Source organism: Rhynchophorus ferrugineus, unplaced genomic scaffold (assembly GCF_030347505.1).
Source record: "Rhynchophorus ferrugineus isolate W39M unplaced genomic scaffold, kcgeb_rfMv2 rfM7, whole genome shotgun sequence".
In the NCBI taxonomy this organism is placed as follows: Eukaryota; Metazoa; Arthropoda; class Insecta; order Coleoptera; family Curculionidae; genus Rhynchophorus; species Rhynchophorus ferrugineus.
In genome coordinates this window covers 19670571-19683592 of record NW_027472586.1, presented here as the reverse complement: position 1 = coordinate 19683592, position 13022 = coordinate 19670571, and the positions used below count along the sequence as shown (strand labels likewise).

Sequence of the window (13022 nt, the reverse complement as noted above, 5' to 3'; positions counted from 1 at the left end):
CAGTTGATGATTTAGTTATGCAGATATATCCTTTATAGTTTAATGCTGTATCAATATTAAAGTACAAGTATCTATATTGTACAAGTACAATCATATATATATATATATATATATGTATATATATATATATATATATATATATATATATATATATATATATTATATTGATTTAGTTATGTATAAATCATAATAAAAACCCACCGTCTAAGACAATTCAGAACTCTTTTATAATATTTAAGGATTTATTAGGTCAGAATATATATATTGATATATCGACTGATAAATATAACAATATATCCCAAATTGATTTTCATAATAACATAAAACCCTAGACCCAACACGAATACTTTCTACTTCAGTTTTTATTAGGGTATATTTTATAAGCATATATACAGAACATATCACGTTTTACTGGTTTTGCAAGGAATGTCTTGTGGTAATTTGATACAATCCAGGAAATCGATATCTCCAAAAGGAAACTAATTTTAACCTAGTTCAGAAGCAAATATATAGCATGCTATTAGAATGGTCTACATGCGTTGGTACTTATTAGGTGTTTGCATGTATTCTGATCATCTGTTCACTTTAAAAAGGCATTTATTGAGTAAAATTGGTACAATATATATTAATCAAAATATTTTATATAATTTTCTTCAACTTTTTCAGCATTTGGAAACCTTGTGACAACCTAGCCAGTACAGGTGAGTACATTGGATGCGGCAGAACATTAATTCGTCCTTCACAGCTCTTGCCAAGTGTAAAAGTTGTCATGAAAAATGATAACTTTGCGTCTGTTACTTGTTATTGCTGGTTTTTCTTGCAACAATACGTCGTTCAATTTGTTCAATTACTTCATTCGGTTTTAGCAACTCGTAATAGCTCACTACGCTTTGCTGATCACATCATATGCGCAACAAGACTTTATGACCATAGATATTCCGTATTGGTGTCGATGTGGATAGTTCTCCTGGACGAACTCAGGACATTTTAGGGTCGGAATTGGCGTAGTATATTTTTCCATCAATGCTAGTCACAATAGGCTATAGAAAACTCGAAATGATAATTTCATTCAATTGCTGTGGCAGACATTTTCATTCTATTTGAAGCAATTCATTGTCCTCAAACTTTTTTGATTCTCTCGACCAATATTAAAACCAACGAATTTAACGATTTTTACGTGTAATTGGCATTTTTACCGATGAATATCGCCGATCAAAATACACGCTGCATCACATATACAAAACATCATCTTTGTTTTTGCAAATGTATATCGTCCTTTTCAAATTAATCCTTCTTAGATTCACTTTTCTCAATTTCAGAAATAGTAGTTGAATTCGATATCTGGTTTTAATCTCTTCAATCGCCTCAAAATATACACACGGAGCTAAATCGGGCGAATAGAGCGGTTGCTGAATTATGTTAGTTAATTTTTTTTATCAAAAAGTAACGAATTATCAATACTGTGTACTTTTCATTATTGTGATCGATAAATCAATAGTGTCAATCAGTTATAATATTTCTTGCTGACACTTTGAGCTAATGAAAGAAATTTCCTAACTAAGTAAGGAGAAATCCTCTTAACTAACAAGTTATTTTCAAAAGAAAATGAATGAAACAAATAGCAGTTAACCTCTTTTTCTTTTAAAAGGCACTTTTAAATAAGTGAACCAAACCAAATCACCATCGTTTTTGTAAAGTGTGTAGTGTTACTAAGAATATCCTATGAATAATAAAATTACATAATATAATGATCATCAAGTCAATATGATTTGGGGTGTGTCAAAAGACTCTCCCATGAACTCGGTAGGTTAAAATTAAGAAAAAATTGTCAGTTAGAATTAAACTAGTTAGGAAAAATCATAACTAGCCATGGGAAATTCCTCTGAATAAAACTTTAAAAGTACCAGAAAGCCCCAATATTTTATATATCTTATAACATCCCCTAAAATACGTTACAATTTCATAAATGACATGAAATGGAAATATCTTAGAATATCGTATTTAATAAGTACTGAGCTGATTATAACACCTCAATTATATAGTACATTGAAAATGTTAGTATCTCAATAAAATGTGCTGTATTATATTACATTTAACGCCATGACAGAACTGTAGAAATAGACAATAAGTGCTCACAAAAAATTACATGTATTTTCATATTAAATATTATTGTACTGGAAATTAAAAACAAAACCATAAATGACTATCTGAGAAATTTAATAGATGATAACATATGTGTAAAAGTGCTACGAAATAAAAGCCAATAGACCTATATCACTGCTGTCAATACTATCTAAGGTTTTTGAAAAACTCCTGTTGAAAAGAATAAAACCGATAATAGAGAAAAAACCCTAATGCCAACACACCAGTTATAGTTATACTACCACAGAATAACAGTTGTTATTGAAAAAGCCTACAAAAGTAAAAAAGTATGCTCAGCTATTTTCTTAGATGTAGCATAAGCCTTCCATAAGGTGTGGCCTTGTTCATAAACTACAGAAAATGCGACCAAAACAACACACCGAACTATTAAAATCATACATTACAACCAGAATGTTTAGAGTCAAACAAGAAGAAGCTTACTCTACAATAAAAGAAGCTAAAGCAGATGTACCACACGGAAGAGTACTGGTACCAATGCTTTATCTACTCTACACTTGTGATATACCACAAATGGAGAATATTACGATGGCTACAATTGCTGATTATACTGAGATTATAGCTGTCAGAGGCAATAGTGAAGAAGCCTTACGAAAATTACAACAGGCAAGTGACAATATAAATAATTGGACATAAGTTTGGAAAATAAAAATTCATGAAAGTAAATCTATACATGTGCAGTTCACCTATAAACAGACTGTACGAGCACCAATAGCATTAAATAATACTATCATTCCATATAGCAACAACGCTAAATATCTCGGAATGAATCTAAATGCAAGACTTCGCTGGAAGGAATATATAAAGAAGAAAAGAAAGGAACTGGAATTGAAATACAGGAAAATGTGGAATGGAATTGAAACATCTTCTCTGACTAATACAATCGCTAGACCTCAACAAAATTGAGTCGTCATAGGGAATTTTAGAACAGACAGTGAAGAGTAGATTTCCGTCTCCAACATCAATAAAACAATTGAATGATGTTTTGGTACAAGATGGGACAATATTCCGTTGAAATCTATTCAGGCACTCAAAGCATTTTCAACACTTAAACCTATTTTGGAAGGAGTTCCCTAAAGAAGTGTCTTGGGGCTACTGCTCTATTTGTTCTACACTGCTGCAGTCCCAACAACAAAAGTAACAGTACTTGGAGCATTTACCGACGACACAGTTATCATGGCAAAATATATATCTCTGAATAAAGCTGTAGAAAAAGTACAGGTGGCAGTCAACAAAATCTACAAATTGACTAAAACAGTGTTTCCCATATGTAGAATCGCGACCCGGTACCGGGCCACCAAAAGAAAATACCAGGTCGCAACAATCCCGTTTTGTTTTAAACATAATACCTACTATTGATCGACCCATCGTAGATATTCGTAGCAATGAGCAATGGATAAATGGATAATAAAACAATGTACCAGTTCCGGGAGTAGCACAAGTAAATAGTTGAACGATAGTTAGTTAGTAGAGCCAAGTACAAGTTCTAATATTGATTCCAACAAAGGAGCGCATGATGAACTGGTAAGTGGATCTTCAAAAAAGAATAAGTCATGAATCCGACAATATATTGAAGATTACATTCAATTCGGCTTTTTGGAGGTCATAGATAACAAACTATTATGTGAAATTTACAATGACGAATTATCAAACGAACCAATTAAACCTTCAAAGCTGCAGCGGCATTTGGAACTGAAATATCGTGACTACAAAGTTAAGCCAAAAGAGTTCTTCGCAAAGAAGAAAAGAAACTTAAATAATAGGAAAAAACATGAAGTCTATTTTTTCACAAGGAACTCATAACTTATAATCTTGTCCTGGATTCTTATCAAATTTCACATTTAATTGCCAAATCCGTCTATTCATATGTTATTAGCGAGAAGATAATACTTCCGTTGCAAAAAATTGCAGCATCTCGATTTTTCAAAAAATAAAAAACAGTTAGCGTTATATAACACTGTAAAACGTAGGATTGTGGATATAGCACAGCAGATAACATTGAAAAGTCGTAAGCCATCTGAAATTATGTCATTATTTTTCCTTGAAAATCGATAAAAGTGCGATAATGCCAATCTGATACAATTTTGTACGATATGATTTTGAGGACACTATTTCTGAAGAGATTTTGTTTTGTAAATCTCTGCCAACACGAACGGCACTCGATGAAATGAAATATTTAACTTGATAATGAATATATCAACAAAAATAATATTGAATGGTAGAAACGTGTTGGATTGAGTAGTGATGACGCACGAGCAGGTATTCTGAGCTTTATCCAATGATAAAAGTTGTAGCGTCGTAATGTGTATTGACGCACTGTAGCATTCATAGAGAGGCATTGATTGTCAAGAAAATGTATTTACCTTTAACAGTAAGGATGTAAGGGTGTGTCAAGTTAAACTTTATAAAATCTCGTCCAGTGAACTCAAGATTATTCTCTGTTTTATGTAAAGAAATGCGAAATAATAACGAACATCTCTTACACTGTGAGCTGCGATGGTTTTCAAGAGACAATGTCTTAAAAAGGTTTACCGAATTAAAAGAAGAACTAAAGGTTTTTTTAGAACAACATCCCCAACAGCCAGAGATGTAATATTTCAATTCAAGTACAGATTTTATGACGTTAACTGGTTGGCAAAAATGGCTTACATAACATATCTGATATTTTTAAATTTTAAAATAATCTAAACATGGCACTGCAAGGTAACATGTAACTATATTTAAAATGCAAGACATTGTGGAAGCTGGAAAAAAGGTGAATGTGTGGACACAACGCGCGGAAAAAGGTAACTTCAAAGTCTTCAGTAATTTAAGTGAAATATAAAAAGAGTACAACATGATTGCATTGCCGCAAGATATCTTTACTCAAATTATCGAACTTTTATTAGGACTAGAGAGGAATCTTTTCCTCCAATAGACAGCAACAAAGCTTGGCTAACATACCTATTTACATTCAAGTTAGATTCCGATACTAACTTGCCAGATTCAGATGTCGACTTGTTAACTGGACTGTTAACTGACACAGCATTCAAGGATATATTTGACACAAAACAATTGAGAAATTTTGGTTATCTTGTCAAGAATACACAAAATTAGCTTATCAAGTAATAACATTTTTAATGCCTCTTTTCACAACTTATAAATGTAGAACTGGGTTTTCAACGTTAATTTTTCTTAAAAAATAAACGTAGAAACTGCCTTGAAGTGGAACCAGATCTTAGGATAAAGCTTTTGTCACTTTCCGCGAACTTGGATTCTTTAGTAAAAAATAAGCAGCAGCTCCACAGTTCGCACTAAAGTTTGACTAAATAGGCGAATAGGCGGCCAAAATATGTAGTATTAATAATACATTTTTAATGAATGTGTATTATTTTACATATTGAAACCAGCTTGGGTTTAAAACTATTACGTGGGTCACGAAGGGGCAGTGTGAAAATTACCGGCCTAAATCAATTGACGTAAAATCACAGAGATTGGTTATCAGTCATTCACAAAGCCAATCTGGGTCTATGGGGTGCAAATATAGAATTGCACTAAAACATCAAAGCTGCACGATGACTTGATAAAATGGATTTACAACTTTATCCAAGATATTGCCTTAAAACATAAATTAAGTTTACCAAGTCATAGCAACGTGGAAGCAATATAGATACTCAAGAAATTTAGCTTAAGTAGTTTAGTTTTATTTTAATTTGGTAAATATATACTGATCTATTAATCCCATACTCCCTTTGTTTGTGTATTAATGGAAGTACACCAGAACAGTAGTAATAAATTAATTTGAAAATTAAGATTGTGCTGAGCATATCTAATGTAAGATGTAATTAATAAAAGAAAACTATTATTAATACATAAATATTGTGTAAATATTGTGATGTTGTGGTCCAAACCCTTGTACTAATCATTCCTAGAATATTTGGCGAACATATATAGAATACTCACCGAGGTCTCATAATAATCCAATCCCAATTCGCGAGCTACGGCTCGCGCTTCATCCGGCATCACCAGATCGCTTTTGCGGGTAGCCCGAACGAATGGGCTGCGATCTCGGAAATGCGAGAGATAAGCCTCGTCGCGGTACATGTATCGCAGATCGTTCTTGCAGCCCACCAGCAGAACCGGGGTGCTGGGGCAGAAACGTCGGATCTCCGGGAACCACATGAGGCGGCAGTGGCGCAACGACACAGGGTTGTTGATGCTGAAGCACAGCAGCACGACATCGGACCGGCCGTAGGCGAAGCGACGGTCCTTCTCGTGATCGCCGAACGTGTCCCACAGCCGCAGGCTGACGTTGACGCCGTCCACGACCTCCCAGGAACGCTCCAACACATCTTTGTATATACGGTACTGGTCTATAGCCCAAACGGTGGGTACGTGCGTGGCTAGTAATTGGGCGAGCGACACCTAACACAGAAAAAGTTAACAAATAATTAATTAACGATGAACTAACAACATATTTTAAACTGCTGTTATTAGTTTTATATTTCTGGATACGCATCATTTTTTGTAAAATTTAATTATAAATATAGGCCTATAAATTAATTTTAATTTTTTAACAGTTGACGATGCTGTGTATGGGATGGTCATCGAATACTGTGTGAAATTTATGGTAAGCATGCTTCATCGATCAGCATCAGGTTAGACAAAAAGCAAAACACATTAGAACCAAAATAAAACAACTATACTGGTTAGTCGAAAGATACTCTCAACTTGATCTAAAATCAAAGAGGTTGATCTATAATACAATTTTAAAGCCAATTTGGACCTATGGGGTGCAAATATGGGGTTGCACTAAAAATTCAAATCAACTAGTCATACAACGCTGTCAAAACAAGGTTCTTCGATTGATTACCAATGCCTATCGCTATATAACCAACGAAGAACTGCACGATGACCTGGAAATCAAATGGATTTGCGAAGTTGTGCAGGATTTCGTCTTGAAACACGAAAGCGCGCAGGATGTCAGGAGATTGAAACGAACAAAACCATACGAACTTGCGTGAACATTTAGTGTGTACTATTAGTGTAAACTATAGCTATAAGTTAATAATTAATAAATAAATATAATTTTATAATTGAGGAATACATACTGATGTATTTTCTCGCACTCGTGTGAAAGGTCATGTGTGAAATGCTGCTTCAACAGCAAAATCGGAAAAGTTTTTGCATAATATGTTTAATGGCGATGAAAAGTGGTCCTATTACGATATCAAAGTGAAAAAACATTCTGTTATGGGGGACACCTTGTCTTGCATCAACATCAACGGCAAAGTCGAATATCCGTGACTCCAAGCTAATGTTTTGAATTTGGTGGGGTTATCTGGTGTGGTATACTATGAGCTGCTAAAACCTAATGAAACCATCAATGGGGATCGCCGAGCACTGCGCAACAGAACAGCACAACAATGTAATTTTTCAGCATGACAACTCCCGACTACATTTTGCAAAACCGATGAAAACACACTTGGAAATATGAAAATGGGAAGTGCTACCCCACCGGTCGTATTCTCCAGAGTTTGCCCCTTCTGACTAGTACTAGTCGTTGCTTATGAAGATACCAAAAAATTGATAGATTCGTGGATAGCCTCAAAAGATACATTGTTCTTTCGAGATGGAATCCGCAAATTGTCTGACAGATGAGAAACAGTAGTAACTATCGATGGACAATACTTTTAATAAATGTATGGTATATTATAAGATTTTTAAACAAACGACACAAAAATTCGAACCAACTGAATTGTGGTTGGTTTGAAGTGAGTATGCACATTCTTGATTAACTTTTAAGGCTTACTTGATAATTTATTGTATATGGTTATGCATATTTTATTGGTAAAAGAGCAAATAAAAAATTATAGCGAAGTTGAAATTACAAATCGATTTTATAAATATGATGTATCTATTAGTATGTTATACATTATTAGTACAAAATAATTTATTGCAATTCCTATATAAAATTAAAATATGACATTATAACATATTTTAGATGGACAATATCAACAAAATTTCCAAAGATACAGTAATAGAGATCGAGACGTCGTGGTGGTGGTTTTTTATAGCCGGTAACCGCATGGTACCAATCCACCACCATCACCACAATAAAAAAAAATACACAAAATGATTTTGAATGAACGTAAATTGAAATTGAATGAAATAGTAGACACTCTAAAGATATCAACTGAACGTGTCCATCATATCATTCACTCCTTTTTGACCAAAAACAACGACGAGTTGATGATTCGGAGCACTGTTTGAAGATGATCAAGCGTAATAAACTCGAGTTTTTGCGTCGATATGTTATTATGGATGAAACATGGCTCCATCATTTCACTCCGAAACGCAACAGTCGGCTGGCAATGTTATGGCGTCTGTATTTTGGAATGCGCATGGAATAATTTTCATTGACTACCTTGAAAAAGGAAGGACCATCAACAGCGACTATTACATAGCATTATTGGACCGTTTGAAAGACAAAATCGGCGAAAAACGGCTGCATTTTAAGAAAAAAAAAGTGCTGCTTCACCAAGACAATGCACCGTGTCACAAGTCAGTGAAAACAATGACAAAAATCCATGAATTGGGCTTCGAATTGCTTCCTCATTCACCGTGTTCTCCAGATCTAAGCACCAGCGACTATTTCTTATTCTCAGATTGCAAAAGAATGCTTGTTGGGAAGAAATTTTCGTCGAATGAAGAGGTGATCGCCGAAACTGAGGCTTATTTTGAAGCAAAGGACAAATTTTACTACAAAAATAGTATCGAAAAGTTGGAGGATCGCTATAATCAGTGTATCATCCTTGAAGGGAATTATGTTGAACAAAAAAACTAATTTTGCCACAAAAATGTGTTTTACTATGGTAGGCCGAGGATTTTTCAATTGATCTCTATAAACATTTGAATATATTGACGATGTTACTTCGATATTGACATTTCTCTTTTTCAATTTTGTTTAATTTCTTTCATTTTCATTAATATTTTCAATGTGGTAGTTGAAAACTTTATATTATTTCATGTTATTTAGTGAAGAACAAGTTTTTCAACTTTCATTTCCATTAATTATACCATTAATATTAATAATTGTAATCGCATTGCGATGAATTGCTTCTCAAAGAGGACTTCCAAACGAAATAGGAGCTTTTAAACAATAAAAACGTCATACATAACTAAATTATATTACTCAATTTATTTTATTTAAGTGCGCATGTGTTCAATTAGCCAATCATATACTACATCTCGTTTGTTTCCCACGTCATTCAGCAGCACGTCCAAATAACAAAGACTCTAGCACCCCAAATTTTGGCCGTTGGTAATCTTTGGTGATGAGACAACAAGCTTAATTGATGTGCATGGAACCAATCAGCCTGAGGTTCAGTAGGTGACAATGCATCCACAGTAGGTTACTGTGTGGTAAGGCTTTTCTACTAGCAGCATCACTGGTCCGTACCTTTTCAAAAGCGATATTGTAGACGCTATCATTGTTCATGGCGAATGCTATAATATGATGATAACCAATTTATGTTTACCCAAATTGAACAGTATGGATGTGGACGACGTGGTGTCACATGACGGACGTTACAATGGAAATTATGCGTGAACCATTCAGTGAAATGTTCATCAATATAATGCTAAATCTCGTGTGCGGTTTTCTGAAGTCAAAAGTCTATGGTAATCATCCACAATGTCTCTAAAGTCAACATAACCCAAGTGTTGCTATTAGAAGCACAGAGAAACAGAGAAACAGGACATTTGAACGATTTTATATAGCACACAGAATGACATACATGGCTTTCAAACAAAAAAAGAACTTCATTAACACAAATACAAAGCTTGTTTCATTCCATTTAAACATCGACCTACTCTTAATGAAAAATTCTATAAAAAATCAAGTAATACTATATTTTCTACTGGTAATTACAGATAATGGGTTGAAATTATCGATAAGATTAAATCTATAATGAGATAAAATTATTTGATTACGTAAAAAAAGCCGTGGAGATTGAGAAGTTTTTGTTTTGATGTCATGCCTGGCTCTGGAACCATGTACGCTTTTTTTTTAAAAGGACGTAATAAAATAAAACAGTTGGTTGTTCGCCAGGAAAGGTCGGTGAATGACCGAGCTCGGAAAATAGCTCTGATAAATTTAAAAGCTCGTTTTCGATGGGCCGTTTGCCATCGGGATATGGATACGCGAAGGTAAAGGCATGCGGGCAGATGTTACGTACCTGTTTGTTGCAGGCCCTGGCGCATATCAGCCGTGTCTTGCCGACAGCCGTGTCGCCGACCACCACGCACTTGACCAACTCCTGATGGGGCTGTTCATTATCCATACCCACGGCCCACGGCGTTCACGTCCATCACAGCGCTCGCAATGCAAGAGATGGGGCGGCCGGACGACCAGCCGACGGTCGGTCGCGGCAACACCCCCGTGTCATGGGCGAAAGATGGGGCCTCGGGAAAGTTGGCGACGTCGCGAGACGCGATACCACACGGAGACAAACGTGACGGACGGAGCCGCGGCCGCGTCAGCGATTGACCGCGTCGCAAAATGGGCTTAATTTGTTAATGGGCGCCCAAATTGCGGGCCGATTGACGCGGCAACAGCCGACGGAGAGCAGGAGGTTGTTTACGGCAGCGCTGCTGCGCGCCGCCGTGAGGATGGCGCTGCGGGCGCCCGAAGGGCGTGCTCTGGCAGTCGGCGGAACGTGACTGGAAGCTAGGCGTCCGGGTTTTCGCTTTCGCTTCTTTTCCGACCCTGTGTCAATCGCCAGATATTGCTTTCATCGAGAAAGAACGACGGTAGAAAAATTAGGAAAATCCTGAACTTGCCAAAACAAGACAAAGGAAAACAAAAATTACTACTTCGTTCTTAAGAATTATAACATGGAACGCTAACGGGCTAAATCAACGGGTCTGGGATCTGGAACTATTTCTGACCACAAGTCACATAAAGACATAGATTTTTCCAAAATAAATTACACTAAAATAGGGGGTTATGATGCCTAATGGACACTACATCCCAGCGGACCCGGTCGAGGTGGAACTGCTTTAATTATTAAACAAAATACACAACATATCAAATAAGGCGAGATTAAAAAATCTACGATAGTATTGAAAAGAACAGCGCTGAAATAGATATTGGCCCTATGTACTGTCCATCAAGACACTAAATAACAAGACAACAATATTGAGGATATGCCACATAAGATATTTACTGTTAAGGACAAACATAATGAAAAAATCTATGCTAAAAAGCTCCTGGTTTTGACTTAATTACTGGAAGAATTTTAAAAGAGCTACACCAAGTTAATAACGTTCATATTTAATACCATGTTAAGACTTAATTACTCCTTCTACACTTAATCCTAGCACTTGGAAAGTGGTTTAAATCATTATGATTCTTAAATGAGGAAAAAAATCAGAAGAGGTCTCCACTTATCGTCCTACAAGCCTGTTACCTGTGATCTCCAAAGTTTTTGAAAAACTATATATTAAGAGATTCCAGACCATCAATTTGGCTTCCGTAATAAACATAGAACAACAGAGGAAAAACACAGATTACTCATCCTAATTAACCAAAACTTAAATGATAAAAAATATTGCTTCGCTACATTTCTCGATATATCTCAAGCTTCTGATAAGGTGTGGCACACTGAACTGCAGGTTAAATTGTAAAAACGTTGGCCCTACACGCACTTTCAATTACTAAAACCATACCTCACAGACAGGCATTTTATTTTGAAACCGAATGACGAATACACTGATCTACATCCAATATATTTCCCAGAGCAGTGTCATTGGTCCATTGTTACATATATTGTATAGCAGCTGACCTACCGACCTCAAGAAGCAGTAGTGTTGTAAAATATGCTGCGGTCTTATTATCACCCTATAATCCAATATCAGCTACAAGAAACCTCAAACTTCATCTAAACAAAGTCGAATTGTGGTTGAAAACGTGGCGTATCAAAGCAAATGAGACTACTCTACCCATGTGACATTCACTCTCTGTAGAAATACGAAATACTTGTTCACCAGTTAAAATGAAAAATGAATTATGAACACCCGCAAGCAGACAATGTTAATATTTGGGAATTAATTTTGATGGACTTTTAACAGGGAAAAACATATAGTGAAACAGCTTGAGCTTAAACAAAACCAAATGTATTGGCTGATAAGGTGTAAATCTAAATTATCCTTAGATAACGGTTAATATAAAAAGATAAAAGGTTTTGCTATAGGCCCATTTGGCCCTATGGTATTAAACTGTGAGGTACTACTAGCAAATACTACTTTGAAAGACTGTTAGTGCATCGCAATACACTTGCCAAACAGATATGTTAAATGTGCGCGATGACAGTGAAATGGGTAGGCTCAAACACATATTACCATATAGACTGATTAATAGACACACAGAGTGAGATAAAATGACTAGAATAAGTTAGGATAGACTTTAGAATAAATTATACTAGTCTAAGTGTGTACAGCAGATCACTTACTGAAGCGATCTTCTACATGTCAGTATAGGTATATTGTTTAACGAAAATCATAGATAAATACTTATTACAGACGGGCAGATTGTTGAAGTTTCAAGAGATTAATAGAAAAACAGTACAGAGACCTATTTTCAAAATTACGTCCAAGGTTTATTATTGGAGGAGACTCTAATATTAAACACAAAGCCTGGGGTTCACGATTAATAACACCTAAAAAAGGAAACTAATTACTCGCAACAATTAATATTACAAATTGTAACTATAATTCAGGTTGGGTTCGAGACCCACTGACTGAGCCACCGACAGTAATAAGGTGCCAGACCTACTGGATTTTTACATTTCGAAAGGAATCTCATCAAATCAAATACAAAT

At 35.4% G+C, this 13022-nt stretch overlaps 1 protein-coding gene across 1 annotated transcript in view; it reads right to left on the bottom strand.

The window, feature by feature from the left end:
* Window positions 1–10772, bottom strand: part of RhoBTB (Rho-related BTB domain containing) — a 30011-nt gene extending 19239 nt beyond the window's left edge. Inside the window, exons 1-2 of the mRNA XM_076409526.1 lie at window positions 10380–10772; window positions 6103–6564 (exon numbers count right to left, since the gene is read on the bottom strand). Coding sequence (XP_076265641.1) covers window positions 6103–6564; window positions 10380–10484 — 567 coding nt within the window. The 5' untranslated portion in view covers window positions 10485–10772. The remainder of the gene's footprint in view (window positions 1–6102; window positions 6565–10379) is intronic.
* Between the last annotated feature and the right edge of the window lie 2250 nt (window positions 10773–13022).